Source organism: Aythya ferina, assembly GCF_964211825.1.
Source record: "Aythya ferina genome assembly, chromosome: 2".
Taxonomy (NCBI): domain Eukaryota; kingdom Metazoa; phylum Chordata; class Aves; order Anseriformes; family Anatidae; genus Aythya; species Aythya ferina.
Genome location: NC_140297.1, coordinates 46,609,515 through 46,633,653, shown reverse-complemented (window position 1 = coordinate 46,633,653; position 24,139 = coordinate 46,609,515). Strand labels below are relative to the sequence as shown.

At 42.0% G+C, this 24,139-nt stretch overlaps 1 protein-coding gene across 5 annotated transcripts in view; it reads right to left on the bottom strand.

Annotated features, from left to right (window-relative positions):
• ZDHHC3 (zDHHC palmitoyltransferase 3) overlaps positions 1–24,139 on the bottom strand; it is a 30,244-nt gene that overhangs the window by 3,560 nt on the left and 2,545 nt on the right. For 2 of the 5 annotated variants that reach the window (XM_084509465.1, XM_084509467.1), the window contains exons 2-6: positions 16,282–16,611; positions 13,497–13,621; positions 10,294–10,390; positions 8,323–8,404; positions 6,406–6,536 (exon numbers count right to left, since the gene is read on the bottom strand). In XM_084509465.1, the coding sequence (XP_084365591.1) occupies positions 6,406–6,536; positions 8,323–8,404; positions 10,294–10,390; positions 13,497–13,621; positions 16,282–16,587 (741 nt within the window). In that variant the 5' untranslated portion in view covers positions 16,588–16,611. Of the gene's footprint in view, positions 1–1,794; positions 3,817–6,405; positions 6,537–8,322; positions 8,405–10,293; positions 10,391–13,496; positions 13,622–16,281; positions 16,612–16,803; positions 16,823–18,318; positions 18,461–24,139 lie in introns of those variants that run through there. The other 3 variants (XM_084509469.1, XM_084509466.1, XM_084509468.1) reach the window with 3 other exon arrangements.

Genomic DNA, 24,139 nt, shown 5'->3' with positions numbered 1-24,139 from the left:
AGAAGCAAGGGTACTGGATCGAGGCTTTGAGAAATTCAAGGAAAAATGAGCATGTTGAGTTGAGTTAAAACCATTTACAGCAGCATTTTAGAACGGACAGATGAGAACCACACGTGCTCTAATTCTGCAGGTTGTCTCTAAGCACCCACAATTGTTTCAAAAACTTTTGCAGGGTTAAAAAAAAAAAAAAAAAAAGCAAACAAAAAAAAACCCTACATGCAATATCCCAGCAGCACCACGACTGGGCTCACAGCAAGCCCTGTACATAACACGACATTTTAATAAAGCAGCAGCTTGGTTTTGCAGTAACATTGAGTGTGCAGGAGCAGGCCCAGGAGAAAAAGCACCGTAAACAGCAAAATTAAATGCAAAGCTTTTGCAAACGTCGTTCGTGCCGCATTTTCCCTGCTGACTTTGGAGCGGGGAGGAAGACTCGATCACTGCTTAAGCAAAGGAATGACTTTGGTCCTCAGCTGCTCCTTGGCAAGCCAGAGAGGATGCTAATGTGTTTGAAACAAACCACAGATGCAGTGTCTGCTGCGTGAGCTGCTGGAGAGAAGGAAAACGAGCAGCACGGGGCAGGAGGAGGAGCAGACAGCAGGCGCTCAAGCTCTTCCCCAGCAGCACAAACTTTAATCCTGCCTTCAGTCACACACATGTAATCCAGTTCGATCCATGCTGCCGTCTAAATCGGGTTTAAGGATCTTTAAGGCTTCTTGGCAGCAGCTCCTCTCTTCCACCCCCCAAAAAAAAAAACCAAAAACATAATTCGCCCACTCTGGCTAGCATCTGCTAATCGAAGCGATAAGCAGGGTCAGCCCGAGGCTGCACTAATGCCAGCTTAGGGAGCAGGTAATCGGAGTGGCTAGGGGCATACTTTCTCTCTCCTTGCCCAACCTCATTAATCCCTTCAGGGCACGCATTCAAAATGAGCAAAACCTGTAAAAAATCATATCCTGTTCCCATCCTGGCTGCCTGCCCCACAGGCGGCAGGGCGTGAGGAAGGTTACGGGAAGGGAGGGAAAGATAAAGAAAGGTTTCCAGGATATCCAAGTTTGATTTGCGATGTGCAAGCAGAGATAGGGACTGGCGGGAAAAAAAATAATCGTAATCAGTAACTTGTTGTTTTACCTGCAACATTGTGTAATTTACCTTAAAAAAAATAATCTGGAGTCACGAAAATTGTAACCAGGTTTTGGCTTTAAAAATAAAATTTAGAGGGGAAGGAGAGAATGCACAAGAGTTTAAGACCTGACCGCTTGCCAGCGGGAGCAGCAGTGTGCAGGACAGCTCGCACGTGTTAGAAGAAATGCTTTAGGCTCCTTTAATACACTTGTAACATCCAGAAGGAAAGGGCAAACAAAAAAAAGAAGAAAAACATGGCCATGATTTAGGAATTGCCAGTTTGGAAAAGAAACCGCCACAACCTACGCAGCATTGTTCTCGTAGGACACAGGATCAGTTAAGCAGCTTATTTGTACTCTGGGATTTCTCCAGCTCCCAGCTTTGCCTGTTGTAATGAATGGGCAAAGTCACGTCTCCCGCAGAAGTGCTCTGCCTCTCATTGAGTCTGTCCTCCAGTTTCTCTTGGCCATGCTACAGCAGAACCAGCACCTGGAGTCAGGAAGTCCTGTCCGAGAAAATACAAGCCAGGAAGCCTGCCTTTCTCTTGTTGATACCGACCCCCAGTTTGTATCATTCAAATTGCATCAAATCTCACTGCCAAATCACACAGTGCAAGTAAAACAGAAGGCCCCCGGTCACTGGGATACACACAACAGGCACCAGAGGACATTTCTGCAAGCTGTGAGGATGCCTCACTGAAAATATCAATGTCGTCTCATACAACACTTTGCATTTGTTCGAAACAATGAGTAATTACATTTTTTCCACAACAACATCAATGCCAGAACACAACCAATCTTCCTGCAAAATACACAGTAAAGAAGGGTAAATATAACAAAAACAGAATGTTTCAACACAATTTTAAAGCAATGAACCACACCGTGAGCCGCGTTAGTTTCTCACCTATCTAGGTGACTGAAGCCAAAAGTGAAAGTTCAGAAAGCCATTACAGATTCTCCCAAAGTTTAAAGCGAAGAAAGAAAATAAGAACAGCAAACTTTTTTTTTTTTTGGAAAAGTTTTATTGCATTTGTTTTCCATATGGAAGCATTGACAGATTGAAAAGATGCAGCATTCACATTACTTCCAAAATGAGACATCCACTAAATTTCTCCTTCCCTGATTTCCCTCCCTTCCCCCATGGCTTTGAAGCAGTCTAAACAGGTCATCTTTCAAAAATATGATTTTATTTAAACCAAGGAAAGAAAAGATTCCTTGGAATTCATGGACGCAGCCGATTTGCATTTCCTCCTTTGTTCGCAATACTCTGATGAGCCTATGGGAGTCCCGGTCCAAAAATATAATAAAATTCCTACCTGAACACAAGCTGCCCGTTGCAGTTACAAATGGCTTCGCTTTACCCGTTTCTGGAATGCCTTCTGTCCCTCCCACCTTCATCACCACACGGTTCATAACAGCAAGCATGCTCCTTGCCGTCAGCATTTCCCAATTTAAAGTACATACGCCGATGTGTGTGTAGTTGCACACATACACATGTATGCATAAACGTGAGAAAAAAGATTTACAAAGCTCTAAAACCAGGGCAGCGCTAAGAATATAGGCTCCATTGCCCTGGTATACCTACACATCCTGTCCATATTAGTCTTCATAGTAATCTGCCTCTGAGCATTCACATCAGTTTTTCACGTTAACACTGTTTAGCAGGCATTGCTCTAACAACTCATTTACCAAGACAAACACACACAAACAAGATGCTCCTGCTACTCTAAACACTTGGAAATTAGATCTCTTTCTTTCTTTCCTGCAAATGTAAGGCATTTAAAGAAATCCAAACAATCTTCCTAATCTGCCACAGTTACCCTAAGACGGCAACAACTTCCTGTGCACGAGGGAGGGAAAAGACAAAATAATGCCAGAAAGATGGAACCAATTCCGAGGCTGGAAGGAAAAAGGGAGGGGAAAAAGTGGTCTTGGCAACATTTGTTTGAAATACTTCAACTGTGTGTGATCACCAGGTCAACTGGCTCTCTTGCTGTGTCGTGTTCTCGTCTCGCACCTTTTGATAAAGTGAAGTGTCTACTTCCCAGTTCAAGTTCACTTATGAAAGAGCGACGCGCTCCTTCAGGAAGTCCAAACGTGTCTGTGTAGGACTGTTGGCACTCGTATGTCTTCCACAGAGCTCATCACAGTCAGGAGACAGCATGAGAATCTATTCAGAAGAGGTGGGTCACAACAGAGAAAGAGGATCCCCTCCACATTAGTTATGCCATACAGAAAGCAGAGAGAAACAAAGGCCAGTAAAGTTAACAAGATTAAAGAAATGAAAAAAAAAAAAAAAAAAAAAGAAATTAAAAATAGAAAAAGAAAAAGCAACAGCAGCAGTTTCAGCCAGAGATATAGAATTATCTAAAATTGTGGAATACAGGGCTTTTTTTTCTCTGCAATTATCAGCCATTCAATAGACATAAAAAAAAAGTTCGTTTTGCTTTTTCTTTTAAACATTCATGGAAAATTTATAACAGTAGTGCTGTAATATGTTTCTATCTTAGTGGAAATGCTGGTCAGGAATTCCTCAGACCACATACTGGTACGGGTCTGCTTTTCCTTGGTCTGGTGTTGCGAATGGGCTAAGCCATGCTATAGAGAACGGATGGCCAAATACTGCTTTCATGTTCATCCATTTTGTTTTTTTAGCCCATCTTCTCTCTTCCTTTTTCAACTGTTCTATTCCCTGAAAACAGAAATATCACATTTTCAGTCAAACGCTCAGCTTTTGTACTTCTGGGTTTGTGGAAAGCTCTACTCTCAATTACCCCTTATCCAAAGGACGGAGTAAGAAAATAAAATTGCATTTATAGAGCCTCTCCCTTTCTTCTCATTGTTTTATACTTAAAAAAAATATTTCTTGGAAATAGAATTGCTTTAATTTTGTTCAGGTCTGGAAATTTCATCAAACCTTTTACGACTTGCCCTCCAATTGCCTCTGATGTCAATTAAAAACCCACCACATAAAACCAAATACAAAGCATGTGCTTTAATGGCTGAAAGCAATATGTGCTAACAAGATGGGAAAATTTTAGAGGAAACCATTATAAGCTTGCAGACAAAAAAAAACAACAAGATAATCTCTATAATGCTCCCAGATTCACCAAGCAAGTTCAGGAAGTGCCCATGGCTCAACGTGGCTGAGTCTATCTGGTGCCTCTTCACATTTCATTAAAATCACTGCCAAAACATGCATGGGCTGACAGCAGGGAGAAAAGGTTAAATAAGATACCAATTTGAGAGAAACCATTGGCATTGTTTAGTAAAGGTTAGAGGGGAAACAAAAACAAGCCATCAAGCAATCAGCTGGAACATTCACTAGTCAGTCATTAAAAACAAAAAAAACCAACAAATCTGTATCACATCTAAAACCCAGAAAGTGAGCTGGGTCTTCCAGGAAGGCCACGCCTGGCTGCCACACAAAATTAACCACTGCAGACCCCGGAGAGCATTACTCTTCCATGGGTAGCAGCAGCAGGCAGCTCACAGCGTTCTGTAACCTACGATCTTTTGCAAGGTAAGCTTCTCCTGACCTACATGGCTCTCCTGGGCTAGGGATTAGTGTATATGTGTGTCTCAAATTACCAGCTCCGTGCGCTCTGCAGTAACAGCACAGCCAACTGCAGGAGCTGCACTGACCCTTGGTAATGTCACCTCCAGGGGTAACAGCAAAATCTGAGGGTTTTGGGTCCCCTCAGGCAGAAAGGAACCATCCCGGAGGGACAGCGTGCACAGGATGGGGAATGAGGTCTCCCAGTGGCAGGAAGAAGGTGAGAAAAGGCACAGCACAGCCCCGTCTTGCAAATGTGAAATAAAACACTGAGAGAGACCACACCAGGAAGAATTTCACCTGGAAAAACTCCTCCACTCGGAACAGATTGTTTGCCAGACACAGCTAGCTCTATGCTAGCAAAATCAACAGTGTGAAGTATTGCAGAGAGCACAGAAGTTTCCAAAGAGCAAAATCCTTACTGGTAACTATTTAGGGGGGAAAAAACAAACAAAAAACACAACCAAATAGTGAGTGCCTATCTTTCATTTTTTGTTTGTGGCTTAAGTCCTCCAATACCTAAGAGTTTTCAGAATTTGAGGGGAAGGGAAATAATTATTTGTGTGCCTGGCTATTGGAAGCAGCTTCTAAAAGTTCCTGCCAGGTTTCAAAGCTGGAGAAATTCAGATGGTTTCACAGACAGCACTGCTAGTTTAAACACTTATTGATAAATGTAAGCTTGGCAGGATCTCATCGTTCCTTTATGACACTTTACTTCGTTCTGGGGGTCTCGCCAGCAGAAAGAATAGCTGCAGTCCTCCTCTGAACACAGAAGAGCCATGGTGTGACTATCAGCCTCTTGCAGAAGCCAGGCAGAAAAACAAGCACTGTAAAAAAGACTCAGGAGCAATGGGCTCTTACACTGTACAATGCCAGCCACAGCTCTCCAGTGGCAGCAAAAATACCTATTCTAGCTGCGACTGGCCACAGGCAAACAAGTGGAGGCTAGGGAAAACTAGATGAGGCAGGGGACTCTTGTCACTCTTTTAAAATCATCATTTCTCTTCAACCACTCATCAATTCCAGTCTCTTGGTCTGAGCTATCACGTATCTGAGCATGCTTGGTGAACGCCAGCAGTATTCACGTGTGGGAATGTCACCAGGAGTCACCAGCTCCATCTTTACAGAAGCAGGCAAACGCAGTGATAGAGGAGGGACAGCAACGTTTCTGTGTCAGCTCTACAATGCTGTACTCAAATTGGGGTGACAGGGTGGTTTTGCAGCTGATTGTACCCACCACACTTCCAGGAATCTCTCCACCCCACCCCACCCCACCCTTTTTTATTCCTCCCCTGGCAAGGGTTTTTGAACTACTTAGCAAGCAGCTAAACCAGAACATTTTCTAGCACTTAAAGCTGCAAACAGTGACACCTGGGGACACACACCAAAATGTAAAAGGACACCAACCTGGCAGCGTTTCATGAAGGGAAAAACATTCTCAAACCCACATGAACAAGTACTCTGCACAGAGTAAACCCAGTTACCAATGCCTACCTTATCGGAGGTACTGTCAACACAAATCCCAGCCAACAGAAACACAGGTGTACACTACTTCTCACAGTGACTTGCAGATAGCACCACCTACCACTGTGCTCTTTGATTACATCAGTTTCTCCTCAGAGGGTACACATGAGCTCCCCGTGCAATGAGGTAAAACCCTGTAAAGCTTCTCCGTTTCTGCTAATGGTAAGAGAGAGGGTAAAGGGAAGTGCACGAGACACCCACCGTTTCGTCAGTGCAGATGGAGTGTACTTGGGTCCCAAACATAACTGAGGTGAAGATGAGAAATAGGAGAGCCTCAAAACACAAGAGGATGAGGAGAATCACCGTGGTTGGTGGAGAGAAGGAGCTGCATTCTGTGAAGACAAAACAATCGAGTTGGAAGGGGAGAGATCGGGTAACGTAGCAGCTGCAAAACACCTGCTATGCCACAAGCTTTCCATACTAAAATTGTCAAAATAAATTATATCATGACCACACTCAAAAAGGTGCAGAGGGAAGCTCACATATTGTTGAGGATATGCAACAATGACATGATCACTCCTACAAGTTTAACAAAAAAGCAAAAACAAAACAACAAGAATAACAACATAAAAAACCCTGTGACACTTCAGGAATGCAACTTTATTTTCCAGTTTTACCACACTCTTTCCAGGAGTCCAGTCTGCTCCTGTACTCTTTCACCTGTAGTTTCATCTTCCAGGATTTTTCATAATAACAAAATCCCATCAGAAATCTCAAGCTAGTTGTTGGGACACAAGGATGATTGTTTCAGCAGCACCAACATAAAAACAACATAGGCTTCCTTTTATAACTTCTCTAAGTCATAACTTAAAAGACAAGGATATTTTTAATCAAGTTCTTATCTTTTCCTTACACTCTACCTATAGTACAACCTCATAACAAACTGAAGTGGGAGCTGAAAGAATCTGAAAAGGAGCCTATACCTGAGGAAAAGAAGAGTGGAAAAGGGAGAAAGATGTTATAGATCAAAAACCCTAGTGTTTTGTTGAATGTTGTGTTGGAACATTCCTAGTCTGCTCTGAAATCAAAGAGTAAGCATCACCAAAAAAAAAAAGTTTTTCGCATTGGAAGACGTTAAGCTTCAACAGATACTCAACAATCAAGAGCTAACACAGTCAGCATATACCCAAGGCAGCTGGATCAACAGATCCATCCACCTCTTGTATATGCTCTGCTCTGTCACCTAAACCTGGAATAGGTGGAAAAGTGCTTCCCTCACAGATACATGCTTGGAGAAAGGGTACAAAGGAAACTCTCTTTTGATGGGTCCTTCCACTGTGGTCAAATCCAGACGTTCTCAGGGTCATTTGGCAGCTCTTGGCCAAAGTTTTGACCTGCACGACAGCCCTATCAAATTCACCTTGTATGTGTAAACGTACCCATCCTCTGCAGTCCTATAAGCTAAAACCAGTCCTTATATTGAGCGACAAATGAAATTCAAAGAAAAACAAAGCTAATGCCCTTCCAAAAAAATCTGCAAGCAGCACACAAATCTGCACCGACATCCTTTGGCACCTGGCTCTTTGACTCAACATTATCTAGAGGATTTCCCATGACCACATTTTTTAAAAATATATCTCAAACACTTATGTGAAAATTTACTCACTGGCTGCTCCAGAATGAGGGCTGGTAGTTTATTTTGGTTGTTGTTGGTATTTTTTTTGTGGAAAGGAATTGTTTGTTCTTGTGAGGGTGGATTTTTGGAACCGAGTTAACATGTTTTCCTGGCAGTCTTGCAAGAATGATTCACTTTACCCTTTTAAAAAGAGCATACACATTCTTCTTATCTTGCTTTGGCATTCAGCACATCAGTGCTGCGTTCACGTAAACAGTAGCTTACTGCACATACTGTCTAGGAGTCTTTACATCTCAGCTTCTCCTCAGGCAGTATCGGCCTTAAGTTGAAAGAGGCCTTTTCAGGACAGAGATCCGAGCAGGTCAGAAAGAATTATGAAGTTCCAGGATTGATAAGTAAAAAAGCAAAGATTGCATAGCAGAGCCTTGGTAGCATTCTTCTAAAATCAGCATGAAGGGGGTTGCCTTACGTGCAAACTGCATTATAAGGTCTTTTTCATAGGCTAGTGTGGTATTTTAATGAGATACTTTGTTAGTACTCACTTGTCCAGTCTTCTTCAAAGCAATACAAGAAGTGAAATCCCACCATAATCAGAGCATGCAGGGAGATCAGTGCTATATACATCTGAAAAACAAAGGATGTAATACAGGCATCAGGCAAAGCTCAAAGACCAAAACGTTAAATGTTCCAACCACTTCAGATAAAGTGGAGTGTTAAAGAGTTAAAATGACCCTAAAATAACAATTAAAAAAAGTCAACAGCCTCCACCCCCTTAAATCAAGCACCCTGCAGCTGGCAAATGCCAAGGCTACACAGAACTCATTCTGGCCCTACTAACAGCTCTGAGTGCACATGAAGGAGAATGTTTAATTCAAAGCCAGCTGGACACAAATCCCAGCCTCCTGCGCCTCAGTGTGGCCTCCACGCTGCCTACTGGCCTCGTCTCCACTGAGTACAGCACAACTTTCAGAGGTCAGCAACTCTGGCATGGAGGTATCGTGTTGTTGAAGCTTACGCCTGTGCTCTCAAGCCAGAGAGCACTGCAGTTTACCAGCGAAACAACAGCGAAGTTGTTTTAGCCACAATAAGCACATTATCTATTTCCCAGCATTAGCTAGAAAAAAAGAGTGGTTTTTTTTTTTTTAATTATTTATTTAAATAAGTGTTTTTCTCTGAGGCAGACACTGGCATGGAAAATTTCTGTCAAGCATTAACACTTCGTACAATCCATTTAAAAAAAAATCCTGTCACATCTTTGCAAAAGTGCTTTAAAACTATTTGCAGTACTACACATACATTGTACAATTTTCCAAGACAGACTAAAAAAAGGCTTTCCTGGACCTGCAGACTGACAACAGAGTCGTGGGATACTGGATGTGAGAGAGAGCTTGTTACAAGGAGCCCTGTGGAAGCAGAAAAAGGTGGCAGGAGAGCCTTTTGTCTTTCCTTGGAAATTGAGGTGCTGCCACACTTTCACCTCCCCAGGTCTTAAAGTGAAGAAAATCAAAACCAAAAGAATAAACAAAAACAAAATTTGGTTTCTTTCTCAGCTACATTAATTGTTTAACACAGCCCACTTGAAAGCAACGTCAGTTTCAACAGAAACAGCAAACCTTTTGATGGGATTAAAACATCCAGCTCGTTCCTCGCAGTGAAACAAATCCTTGCTCAGGGGAAAGAATTCATTTTGTTCTGTAATCCACACCCCAACAAACCACAGTATAGAAAATAAGTTTTTCTACAATGAGTTTAAGAGCAAGGCTTTCATTTAACTGAAAATTTCTCCCTTTCTACTTGGTAATTTGTGAACATTCTTCCTCGAGCCTACAGATTTCTCTGAAGATTTATTAATAAAACAGGGCATCACTGAAACTCAGCCTCGCCACGTTCGCACTACTCCCACGGGATATTTGCAGTTTGCTTTGATGAACAGACTTCAACCCTTCCATAAATATGGAGTATTAAAGTCTGCACTCCTGCTTTCTTACTCATTAAGCCACACTTATAGTACAAAAAGTCAAACACCTCCTTGGTTTTTAAATACGGAAATAAACTGCTCGCAAGCAGAAATTGGATAATCCTTTCCTACTCCTTGCTTAAGATGCGACACCAGCTGTTATTATATATGATCCCACACAGTACTCATGCAGGTACAACATTTAGGTACCCTACATATGGATTAGGACCCTACCAGACACCGTGCAGTGTGAAAGGATGGCCCATGCCTCAAAGGGCTCAACATCACGACAAACTGCTTGAATTATGGAGCAGCATGCCAGTCAACTGACAACACAAACCTCACGAAACCCTGGCAAACGCTTCCTGTTCTGCCTTCTCCCGGTCGCTGAACTGTGTGTGTTCCCTAATTAGTAAAGTACAAGCCTGCAGGAGTTCCCTGTACAGCTCTTCTGGAACAGGAAAGGAAAGAAAGGCAGGTTTTGGAGCTGCTTTGACACACGGCATTTCGTTCCTGCACATTGGACAACCTCTACCACCACTTGTGAAATACTTACTGTAAACAGTACAAAGTACTTCTGGTTATTCTCTCCTACACAGTTATTGACCCACGGGCAGTGATGGTCCATTTTCCGAATACACCTCTTGCAAACACTGAAAGAACAGAGATCCTTATTTATAGCACAGCTCATTCCAGGAACACAAGATTTCACACACATTTTACGAACACGCAGAAATGAAAGGAAAGGATCAGAAGCGAGATTTGAACCTCAATATATTTACTAGTCAGCACATTAATATTTCTGGTTTGTTCACTCGACTATGTCTGGTCAAAATCAACCATACCATACCAAATGACCACTGCAAAAAGTTAATGCCAAGACACATTATCAGTCGTTTTGCCAAAATATGGTTAGACTTGGGCAGATGGAAGAAATCTGTATTTTAGTCTAGTTTTAACCTCGTCAGTCTCTGAAAATTCCCACAGATTAAAATCTAACTCAAAAAAACACACAACGCATAGATATGAAAAGCAGTAATGAATAAAGATATTTTCCAGAATTGCTAATAACAGATTCAGGTTTATTTGCTATCTCTAGCTTGTAGCAGGAACTTGTGAAAAACAAAATGAACACAAATATTACAAAGGGCTCCTGGCATCCAGGAAAGCCACACACTGGCACAAACCAGCCGTGGCAGTCGGTCAGGAAGACAGCACCACAATATACAGTCAAGGTAAAAATCAGATGTTGAAGTACTTCATGAAACCACACTAATAAAAAAATCAAAATTCAAATTCTTGCCAGCGTGCACACTGTGGCTTGAAGTCAAATAATTAAAAGACTATTACTTTCTCTGAACATCATTCTCCTGGTTAGTCAGTAACTGCTTCAACTCACGTAATAAAAGAAGTCTTTTTCTCTGCTGCTCCCTCATATGACAGGAGCCAAAAGGCAGTCTCCTGATACCACATTGCACAAACAAGCACAGAAATCAAATATGAAAAAAACAAAAACAAAAAAAAAAAAAAAAAACACGAAGCCCCAAAGCAAACAAACAATAGGCCCAGAAAGGAAACAGCAATAGCAAGCCCAGAACAATTCTGGCACTTCTAAAACAGAAAAGAATTAAGGGCTGTGCTAATTTTTCCATTTTTCTCCTTAGAATTAGAAATAGTTGAACCTGAATAGAAACAATAAACAACACCCACAAACTGCAGAGAGCCTCAAATAAGAACATAAGCATGTTGTTATGAGCGTGTATGAATAAATAATGAAAAACCTCTCTCTCGGAGCAGCCTTGCGCTCGCCTGCGTTGCAGGAGGAGTAAATCCCCGAGGATACTTGCCAGGCCTGAACAACAAACGAGTCCTGATGATAAAGGGAAGGCTGGCCAGGCAGGAGCAGCATCTCACCAGGGGGCCAGGCCAAGGGCTGCTTCTCCTCGGGCAGGCACAGGTACTCGGCTACCTGCTGGCCCCAGACACGTTGGACAACAAGGAAAAGCCTCGTTTTGTTAGAATAAGCATCCTGAAGTGATTTTTTACATACACGGGAACTGAAATCAGCTGGTGTTGTAAAAACAAAGCGTTCTGCCTGATACAGGACAAGTATCAATTATATGTTCTGGAAAATAAATAAATACAAAAGGGGAAAAAAGCAGGGGGAGAGAGGGAGGCAGGTGCTATAAAGCAGGACGATGCCTCCCTGTAGTCTAATTTAGCCTGCATTTTTCTGCGCATGCATGCACACTTCCCTGGGGCTCTGCAGCAGGCTGGGTACCAATGCAATCCCTCCGGTTGCTCCTAGGCCCTAGCTCCCCTGAGGGCCAGCCTGAAGCAGCCAAACCAAGGAGCTCCATGAAGCTAATGAAGGCTGAGAGGAGGCTTCCAAATGCTGGAAGGAGCTTCAAGGTCTCTCAAGCAATACCTCCTGCTGATGCACCTGCACGACCTTGGCGTGTGAAAGTCTCCCCTACCCCACAGGAAATGTTTGACTGGAGATTCTCAGCAGCATCAGACCAGCTCAGTGGATCAGTTTCCCAAATCTTAGCATCTGTAAAATTAACTTAAAGCGTACAAAAAAAGGTCTGTGGAGACGAGGTTTTGTGTTCAGCCAGTCTTTTTTTTTTTTTTTTTTCATTTGCCCATGCTGTGAGTCATCAGCAAGACAGCATTTTAGATGTGAAGTTTCATTCATAATTGAAGAACTGTCAGAGGGGATTTTACAGTAGCATTAATAAGTGATAGGCACGATCACGTTGCTCCTACTGAATAACCAGCTCCCGATTCGGATTAAAATAAAAAGCCAATAACAACAAATCTGCAAACTAAAGCTCTGAGAAGAGATGTGAAAAACACAAACAGCTCGGCACCATGTACTCCCCTCCACACAAGATCCTTGCCTCAATCAGCAGTAACCACATGTAAACCTCTTGCAGTATGCGTTGGTTTTTGGGTAGATAACGAAGGGATACCAGTGCAAACTCTTTAACTACTTACTGGAAAGCAAGTTTGCTTGTTTTAAGAGCAGAAAAGTGGAGGAAGTAGTTTTTTTTGTTTGTTTGTTTTGTTTTTTGCTTACTGCCTTTAGTACTAAAAAGCTCACTACCAGTTACTCTCTTCAGAGAAGTTTATCCTACCAGAAAAAGAAAGGGCATGACAGACCAGTAGCCATACTGATCTATCACAAAGCACAAAACAAAGTCACAGAACTCAAAGAAAACGAGGAAAAAGGAACTCTTGAAAAAAAAAAAAATATATATATATATATACACACACACACACACTTTCCCAAACTTTAACTTAAATACCAATTCTAAATAGAAATAGAAATTACAATTATGCAAAAGGGTCTGTTTAAAAAAAAATAAAAAAGACGCAGACCTTACAAAGACATTACGTTTTATGGCTTTCTCTGCATTTTGACATTTAAAGTCTCTTTTAAAGCCTTTCTTTACATGATAGCCAGAATTAAGAACACTTACAGAGTGTCAATCACAGGTCTGAAGCCAAGGCAGTGTTTCCCATTTTGCAAGAGGTGGCCCTAGCCTGCTGTACATGAAAAATTCCCAGAAAAGGCCTGAGATTTTTTTCAGAGAAGCTTAACATGTGTCTGGCACTAGCAGCAGCAGAATTTGGATATCCATCTTTCAATTTAACCACTCAGGTCTCACACTCCAATAATAATTCAGGCATGCTATATAATACTTGAGGTCCAGCAGTACTTGATCAAAGAGCAAATCTCAGACCAGACTTTACCTGCAGTGATGTGCTCTGTCAGGTTTGATGCTACAACATTTTGGGCACTTGTAAACCACCTGTCCTGGCTTTAGCTGTAAACTCTCAATAAACTCCTTTGTTGCATTACCTTTGGGTACAGCACCCTGCGGAAAAAGAAAACAAAGCAGAAGATCAACCTGTGGATGCTACGAGTGCTCAGAACAGTAGAAATGACTTAAAATTATGGAAGGGGGGGAAAGAGATAAAAACTTCCCTAATATCAGCAGAGTTTTCGGAAGAGCAAGAAAAAGAAATTAAAACAAGGTCCTAATGTATGGAACCAAATACTTAAACATCACTTAAAAAAAAAATAAATTAAAAAAACATAAGCAGCACCAGTAAATCCTCACCTAAGGAATCAACCTTTTGTAATCCCATAGTAGCCTTAAAATATGAAAGAATCCTTATCCCTCTCTTCACATCTATCAACGGATTTATCATCCCAGTGTTTCATATCACAAACTGGAGACATCAGATGCTTTAATTCCAGTAGATGCTGCTACTTCTGAAGTATCATTGCGTACATTAACAGCTGCTGATAGACATCTCATGTATTAATAGCTACGCTTCCATCGTGTATTTGTTATTCAAAGCAGGGATTAACTTTCAAACAGAGCACACTTTCGAAGAATCCTCCCCCCAAATAAGACCAGATAAAACCTTATTTGTGCAAATGCCACATTAAAATCAATATCTTTAAACAAGTGACATGCAATTGCTGCAGAAGCCTGAACTTTCAAAAGTTTCCAAAAGGTTCAAGAGTTTCCACAGCCTTACTATGGCCATAAAATTTGCACAAAAGCAAAACATATCACAAAATGTGCTGTATGAAGTCATTGCTGGTACACTGACACAATGCAGCTCTGTAGATCTAGGATTTTATACTGAAATAAACACAGGGATTTAACATTTTAACAGACTTCTGACAGAACAGTCTCTTTTTAACACACCTGTACAACATCTCAACAGCAATAAACAGGAATAATGGATATTACTAAGAGAACTGCACATTAAATCAGTATTGTAAAGTTCTCTTGAGCAGTCTTTGTATTTTTCCACTTAAACCTCTCAACAGACTGGCAAACTTAAATATTGCTGTGACCAGTTTCTACAAAACGCTACCATTAATGTCCTCTTTTTAGTGCACAGCAAAACTCAAAATCCTAGGTATGCTTTTAGCAAGAACACACAGGAAGCAGTTCCTGAAAAGCACGATGCATGCTAACAGTTCTGAAGAATCCAGGTTTTAATTAATTTATAAGAATTTCTATTTGTTTGCCTCAGCAGCATTCTCTGCTCCATTCTGCTCCTGGATGTGCCCCTGCTTCTCCATTTCCTAGCAGCCTCCTCCACCCCAGACTTGCACCGTCTGCCCTGTGGATGCCCTCCATCCCCTCTCTTCACGTTCCCTTTTCCATTTTGTCTAGCTGATTTCTTCGTTAAAATCTCTACAAAGAACAAACCAAAATCCCACTGGCTCTCTCCATCCACACGCAAAAATCCCACCACATGCTGGTAATTAACATATATTTTCCAGATTTCTCTGCAGAGAGATTGTATCTGTTTCTCTGACACCACGCTTGCCCAGGCTGCTTTAGAATATAGCTTTTGTTTCGAGAGTTTCTGCTTAACTCTGCAAAACAACTCCAGAGACCTGAAGATCCCCAGGCATTAAAGCCACACAACATACAATAATTAGCAACAACGAGAACCCTGAGGACATAAACTATATCCTAAATTGCTCCAGTCCTGTGATTGTCAGCCCAATGACCTGAAGCTTCAGTGCCTCAATTACAGCTCAAAGTTGTGTCCAGCAGCAGTAGCATGCAACAAGTCAGCCTTTGCTTTACCATAAGCTGCCAAGCTATCCCAAATCAAGTCATTTTTGCAGTGCTGTGGCTTCTGGGAGAGCTGAAAATTCGGAAATAAAGATTACACTCAAGTTTTAACGGCACCTAGCACGGTTTCAAGTGGGAAATTACATTTGAAATGAGTATTTTGTGTATCAGACACCCACTGCCATTCCTAACAGTAACAAGAAGAATCAGGAGGAAAGGGTCAAGAGGAGTCTAAGCTTGTATTTCCTTGCAATGACTAGTGGGGAAGGGGCTTTGAACTGAATCTCCTGTCCAGAGGTTGATAAGCAAAATAAATACAAGCCATTCAGAATAAGCATCATGGCATTAAACTGTATCTCTAATAAAGCAGTGTCCTACAGACACGTACAAGGGGCCGTTCAAATTTTTATTCTCCCTGCCTGCCCACGAACTTTCAGCTCTTAGCATGCTCACATAATATTTGTTTTAGCGTGGTCCAATAAACTCCACTAAATCACCAGCATGAGAGGTGGCAGCGTGGCTTTTCAAAACACCACCACCCCTACTCCCCTCTGCTGGAGCAACACTTGACAAGGCAGACAACCAAAACCAGCTTTTCCTGCTTTGCTGTTTGTCAAGACCCAACAAGCCACAAACATGAGATTTGGCATCGGTGAGAAAGCAGTGTCAGAGAGAAACGCTCTCCTCCTCAGCGTGAGGAGAGGAGCTGCTCACACGAGGGGAAATCTAAAGCTGGGTCCTCGACTTTGCGCCTGACTTGAGTGGGCTGAGGAATTAGCACAGCACATCAGCAGCCTCACTCGGCAGGCTGACACGCACGAGTTATTTAAATCTGCCGCTCACTCAGCAAACGAGTTACCCAACAGCTCTCAGATAAGAGAAACACTGCCTTTTTCTCTCCGAGACACACAGAGGGCTGTACTTACTGGATCTGTCAGCATAGCTCGAAAATGGGAAGCCAAAGCGAGGAAAGCCAAGGTGTTGAACAGCGTGCCATTGATGACACTATAAACGTAATCTCTCGATGGAACCAGCATGACGAGGAGGACTACGAAGTCGGCGTAGAACACCAGCATCCAGGTGACGACAGCACATGCAATCCCACAGCCATCTCGAATAAACCACATTGTTCCCAGGGAAGCGCGGCTAGGAGGTGGAACGCACTTTTCTGGCTGTAGGTATTCAGGTTTCCTTTCAATATCTCTGAAGCGGTGGACTGGAGTAAGCATCATAGGCTATTATGTCCATACTTGCATCTGAAAGAGAACCAGAAACGGCGTTCAGTGCTTTGCAAGGCACGCAGCGATCTTCGCAGGGATCATCTGAGAAATTCCAAATTGCTGAAAGCGAGTTGAAAAAAGAAAAAAAAAAAAAAAAAGACAAATAAATCCAACAAGAAGTAATGGATTTGGAAACCAGACTCTCGCGCTTATCAGAACACTTCTTACCCAGAAGACTCTCTAAGTGCTTTTAAGACTTACTTAATTACACATTAAATCCACCAGCGTGCCACCTCCACTCCCACAGAGGAAAGGCAACAAGTATTTTAATGAAGAGCACGGCGAGCAGGTGGGTGCTGACGGAGCAGCCACAGCTGGGGCTGAAGCAAGAACCGGCCACTGCCATGGGGAAAAAGAGCAAAGACCTGGCACAGCTGGCAGGGTCCCCTGCTGCTGGATCGGACCTGAGGAAGGGAAAGGAGCCTTGGGGTTCAAACTGCACAAACATATCACTGAGGAGTTACAGTCGCAGGAACTAGTGAAGCAGCAGCCCTATGCTCTTCTCTCCTTTGGCTTTTTTTTTTTGTCCTTCTTAAACCTTCTGCTCTGCCATCCTTCCCCTGTGAGCCTTGCTCCATCTCTCTATGGCATTTGTTTTGCCTCCCTGTTAATGTGGGCACTAACACAACACACCTGCAGCATCGCCATGTCCTCTCCATCTCTGCAGGCACCTTACCTACCCAGAGGGCAAGGTCCATCATGGAAGCAGAAACCGTACTGCTCCAAGCACACACAGCCCTTGCTGTAGTTTCAGCCTAACTCCCACTGAACTGAAGCATTTGAGAAAAAAAAAAGGTGCTCATACGACTCTGGCAAGGGATCAGTCGGCCTGCGCTGGGAGCTTACACCACTCCAAATGCCAGCACACACCTGGGACGCTACGCCTTGAAAGTGGCTCTTCACACACCCAGCAACTTCTTCCAAAAGACACTTCTTAAAAAAAAAATATTTGCTCAATGCTCTGAACGCTCAGAAACGCCGCGGTCTCTGCACCAGGACCCACCTTCTACAAAAATGGACACAACGATTTTGGTACCAAACACACTGAACCACATATACTCGAACAGCCACCTCCTATTTTGACATGTAAGCGTTATTCTCATCTCTTTTCAAAAAACAGTGCATTTTTTTCCATTTTAACTCAGAGAAAGAGAGACAATGTTCACAGTTAGTTACGTTTTCTGCCAAAAAAGTTCACACTGAAGCTATTTTTGTGTTCGACTGTTCAAGAGAAATGAATGCTGTTGCCTAGACAAAAATGGATAAATTTTACAGGAAACATAGTGAGAAAATCACAATTGCATCCAGGACCTTAAACTTCTCTCAAAACATTTATGGCTAAATTCTCTCGAGTACAGGGGAAAGGCTCTACTTCACGTACCACCAACCTACAAGGAGATGTAGGTTGCCCCTACCTGAACAGCAGCAAGGATGATAGCTGGCTTTTTAGCTCTTGTTTCAAGACAGGGAGTCTCGCACAGCCAGAAGTTAAAGCTATTAATGAGCAGGATGAGTAATTAAACTCCAGCACAAAAAGTGATGAGGTTGTGTGTCTCAGTGCACGTGGCAGAGAGGTGACTGGATACTTAATAGGAGCAGCTATTGCCACAGAGAGAGGCAAAACTCAGGAGTGCAGTTTCTAGCACGCAGCAGATGAACCAGGAGGGTTAGGAAAGCACACACCTGACCAGCAGGTGATAACCACAGTGTTTTCTTCCTGGCATAACCGGTATAAATAAGCTAGGAGAAACAGGTATTTTCTTCTATTTCCGCTTTTAACATTTAGTAGGCTGCCAAGTGAAATAATTCAGGATGTTTTATGGGTCTGAAAAAAAAGTCACACGGATTAATGTTAGAGCATACCAACTTTGTATTTGTATCTACATCACACAACAGAAAAATCAAGATAAAAACATGCACGTGCGTCTCGTTTACTTTGGCAAGAAAAAAAAATCTCATTCACAAACCTCACATATCAAGTTGTAATTATTTGGCATTTCAACCACAGCTATAATTTAGCCTCATGACACCTGATACTTAGGGAGAGAAGCCGTATAATTTTCAGAAGCAGTGATTACCCATACAGTCTGCTGGCCTAAATTCAGTTAAACCTACACCTACTAGCAAATCCATGCCTTTTCCCCAGATTTCCACTATTTGTGTACGAATGCATGTATTTCTACATTTAGAAAATACTTTATAAGTCTATAAAGGCTCAACCACCCCCAAACGTAACTGTTTAACCTTCAATGTGTTATTTAATCATCTTGTTAAAACTGTTATGCTGCTTTGCAGCTCAAAATAAATCTGATAAAAGGCTCATGCCTGACAATTACGTTTTAATTGATAGTAACATCGCATTGCATTAGAAAGGAAAAATAGTGATTTAGATGTTCAGTTTTCAAACTAAAGTTTTAGACTTGATGCATCAGGTGGGACAGTCCTGAACAAAGACTTCAGGATTTTCTGCCTAGACCCTGTGAGGCTTTTTACTCCCCCTAAGTTTTTATTTTCCAAAGCAAAGGAGTGAAACAGCCACAAGAAAAGCAAACTCCAATCTAACAGAGGAATTAGTCTGACAAGTCACATTAAGGTCGGTGTTAGTAGAGACCAACTGAAAGCTAGACAAGTGCACACTGATCAAAATTGCGGTTTAGCCCCTTCAGCAGCCAAACAAAAATTCAGACCTCTTGCTAGTGCAGGAAGTGGCTTCACTCCAATGAGATTTCTCTCAGAAATATTACTGAGCTAAAGGAAAATAAAAACCTATTGCTGTGAAACTGCCCAAGGAGAACCTGGGAGGACCCCTGAGGCAACTCGGTCTGCAGCTGGGGCCCAGCTCCTGCGGAGCAGTACGGGAGCACAGGCAAGGCCTCAGTGCAGGCTGAGGCCTGGAGGACAGATGTGTTATTTAATGCTCTTGGTTATTTAATACTGGCTTTAGAGTCATCATCAGGCGACAAAATGAAAAATCAGTGATTGCTACATAAACACCATTCATTATTTGATAAACATGTTCCTGTTTCAGCATACAGTATCTTAGAGTCAAGCCACAGGAGCACAGCGCCTCAGCTTCTCTTTTATATAGCCTGGCTAACTTTTTAAATTCCTTGTTTTTACATACATAAGGTTGTGGCAGGGGTAGCAGCTTGCCCTGATGAGTCTGCCCTCAAATCACCCCACACACAGACTGAATTTACAACCCCCAGCTGCAGCATGTCAGCCGCTCCTGCTCCGGAGCAAACGCTATGTACACGGGGAAGGCGAAGAACTTAATCACAGTGTCAGGCTAGAGGAGAGGCCGGCAGGTAAGCATGAGGTGTAATGACAGCAAACACATCCATTTAGCTTAAGGACATGTCAGAGCAAAAGCCTTTTCTTGTTTTTTTAATCCGTGAGGCATTTAGCATTACAGGAATAATCAAAGGCATAAGTAATGTAGACATTAGAAATGTAAACAAAATAAATTAAAACTCACTTCCTGCCAAATGAATGCTTACAATATGCTATTACACCTTTTATAAATTAAGTAACTGTCTTTTGACCTAAGTCATGCCTAAAATCTATTTTTAATGGCCTGCGACTGCCGAATGACGTGTTAAGAATGAACTAATGTATGATGTGGGCCTTCACCCGATGGCTTTCTGAAGGCTACCTGACGTCCTGATCTTATAAAAAGTACACAAAAATGACACCATCATCGTCACCCCGCTGATTTTCAAGTAGTTACTCATGCTGGAAAAGCCAAGCACATCCGTATGATCTGTAAAACTGCAGTATTCCTACGTAGACATTGCAACCATTTCCTCCATTAGAACTCCATTAACATCCAACTTTGGGAAGAGGTTTTGTTTTGTCAGAATAATTAAGTGAATTTCAAGTTCTGCCTTTTTAATTAAAATAATCTTGAACAAGAGATAGACAGATAAGGGGAAGACCCTGTGAGGGGTTCAGTTTGAAGGGATTTCAGCTTTTTGAAGGGGGGTCAGTTCAGGTCTTTTATTCACTTTATAGAGATACTTGGAACAGTTTCTGCAACACACAGAGCCAGGGCTCACCGACAGCACTCTGAGAGCTGATACACAATTCTGAAGTTAACTTTTTATCGTCATCAAAAGGAAGCAGACATACATTACCGGTCACGTTATATTCATGACACCGCTAAACTAGGTGATCTAGATACACTGGACATCCCCTTATACAAAACCAAAATTAAAACCTATATATATATTTACTTAAATATATATAAACTGTGAGACATCATTTTGAAGCTTATTTCAGTTTTCTGTAGATAAAGCCACACTGATTAAAACATTACATATTTAATATTTCTTTGCAACAGAAGTGGAAGTATGCTTTCTAACTAACAGGGTATTTACCTGTGCTTCTCCTGCCACGCTTTCACGTAGCCCGGGTCTAACAACAAGCCTGTCAAAACTTGCCAAAGCAAGTTGTAGCAGGAATAATAAGGAAATACCAATATTCTGTCTATTCTTTCCTAATGGTTTCTGCAAGACCTGAAAGGCTTTATCTGATCAACGGGAGTGGAATGAGAATGCTGAGAATTTCTGGCAGTCTCCTGCTGATTCATCCAGATATCCATCGGCCTGGCAGCTTTCAGCCTCTGGTATACAAAACCCTGAAGGATCAATGGGACTTTTCTAACAGGTCTGTGAATGGCAACTGGAAAAAGCAGGCTTACATTTGTTATAGAAAGCTGTACTTCCACTGGACTATTTTAACTGTAGTTTAAAAAAGAAGTGAAAAAAAAAAAAAGATTAAAAACTCTTTCTCTCTGGTTAAAATGGCAAAAGCATTAGGGAAGAAGCAGGCACTAGGATCTTAACACCGCACTGCCAAGACACCTGAGCACTGGGATCGAAATGTCACAGTGCAATCAGTTCTGCTAGCCCTACTCCAGCCACCCCAGGAGCAGGGTAACAGGATTGTGTCTGCTGCAGAAAAGTTTTAATTTTTCTTCTGGAAGTTCAGGCACATTGAGAGGTACAGTTTCAGCCTAGGCACTACATTAGCACCTACCCTTGCACTCACAAGCATCTCAGATTCACCTGAAACCTCTGGCTATTCAACTTCTGTGATTTCAACACAGTTTCAGTTCTCATACTGAAGAAAAATGGCCTAAAGAGATCAGAACATCCATTATAATGAAATCACTAAAAATAATCTTAAAACGTGACAAGATTTTTTAAAAAAAAAAAAGTATTTTTTGAGGCTAAATGCATAGACTTGCATTACCTGTCTTAGGAAGAGGGAAGGAGAGCACACAAAACCACACAGTACTCCAGGTACAACATTTTTATACACATGAATGGAGTGAGTGGCTGTATTACAAAGCTGCATTATAGACAGTTTAGAAAAAATATTTACAATGTTATTTCACTATTTTCAAGGATAATCTAGTTATTATTATGATGATGATGATGAAGGGTCCACGCATTACCAATAGCTTAGCAAAAATGGATCACTAAAAACACAATTAAAGAGGTGAGGGATGTTTTGTTTTTATTTGAAGTATCTTATTAGAGGGAAGATTTAATTGAAGGTGTGTATTCCTGAAGAATACGTATGAATGGGAATATGAATATGTAGAGGGAACTCTTCCCTAAGGAGAGCAGGGGGAGTGGAAATTACCTCAAAGACATCTGTCAGATCTAGAAACTCCATCCTCAGGGCTGATACTGACAGGCTTGAAAGAGGTAGCCTCTTAAGGCACAAACCCCCAGTCCTCTCACTGACATCACTGTAAACAAGAAGCAACCTCTGCAGTGTCAGTGGAAGTACATTAGTATAACTGCAAGGAAAATAAGCCATGTTTCTGAAATTAATAAAAGCATGTTTGTGATACACGGTCTCTCCGGACAGATGGTAACAGTTTCCTGGTTAATGCCTGTATCATTTGTTTAGCCAACAGATACATGTTGTGTTAAGTAAAATGTAATGCAATAAAGACTCACCTAAGAGTCTTGAGTTATTTGGTAAATGATTCCACCCCCACCTGCAAGGCCTGAGCAAAGATGAGATGTGACAAAGTTTCTGTCCAAGGTACACGGACACTGAACCACTACAGGTGGGTGACAAAATGGGGGGCAACAAGAAGGACCGGGACACAAGTCGCAAGGGCAGTAAAGAATAAAGTCAGGCTCGGATCTGATTTGGTCTTATCCCAGCTTCAGTGATCACCACGAGCAGTTGGCCAGAGTGCTGCGGAGATGTCAGCCACTTCCTGAAGCTGTGACTGAGTAAGAACCACCACAGAACAGCAATCACAACTTTCTCACTATCAGAGCTGCAAGGGCCATTGAGAAATTCTGTCGCTTCCACCTCGCAGTTTCCTGACAGACTAAATACACGCGAGCCACTAATTATGTAAAAAGAGAAATGTTAAACCTCAACCTGTAAATGCAAGCCACCCTTGTGGCCTCGTCACCTACCTGGAATGAGGACCAGAAGGGCAGAGCAACCTTGCAGAAAGGACTGCACTGGGAAACAGAAAGTGACCGGGGATGTCACGCTTTCCCCTGGCGCTGCAGTTATTGTGAACAGACAGCCTCATGAGATATGAGACAGGAGAAGCTGTCCTGGCCTCCTAGACAGCTTTCCAATTTGGATGCTGACTCAGGACTTAAAACAGCGAGCCATTGTTTTAAAGGAATTTAATCCACTGGATTAAGGGAATTTAAACTCTCAATTTGTCCTGTGTAAACCTTTTGAAAAAAAGGGAAAGAAGAAATTAAAGGAGGATGTTTTGCTTAGACACTAAAAATAATACCACTTGTATATGTTAACAACTACGCTGCTTCCATGGCATAAAAATATGTATTTTCCTAAGAAGCAGAACACTTTTTGTTTTGTTTTGTTTGTTTGTTTTGTTTTACACCTTGCTCAAAATAAGAAGCTGGCAGAACTATCCCAGTCTAAAGAATATTCTGAGTATTAACTTTCAAGGCAGGAGGATCCTCTTAGCTACCAGACATACCTTTTCACTTGGTCTGACCCGGGATTTGGCTCTTGCCTGCCTCTGCTGTGGCCTCCCCCCCCTCCCAAAATCACAAGCGATTGCTCTGTCTCTCCTACCTTATTGCCCCACTTGCAGTCTACGCTTCTTCCTACCACATCAGAGAGTTTCAAAGATAAAGGTATGAGAGCTTTAAGGCGTTTAGATTTTAAATCTAAGTACTACACCTAAGCAGACACCTAAACCAGATATAGAAAGACACAGGGCACACGTTAAAATAGCACATTAATGGAACAGTGACAAAAAACATCACTCTACTCCAAAGCAAAAAATCACGACTATCACGATCCAACTCTATGACGTTAAGAAAGCCTAGGAAAAAGTTATGGTGCTGCTTCAGGGCACTGGAAAAACCTGCAGGGTCAGAGACTGCCCTACGTTAAAGTTTTTAAAACATAGCAAAGAACTTCTCGATTGGCAACCAGTATTTGTTTTGCTCCCTGCTGCGCTAGCAAGCATGAGTGATCT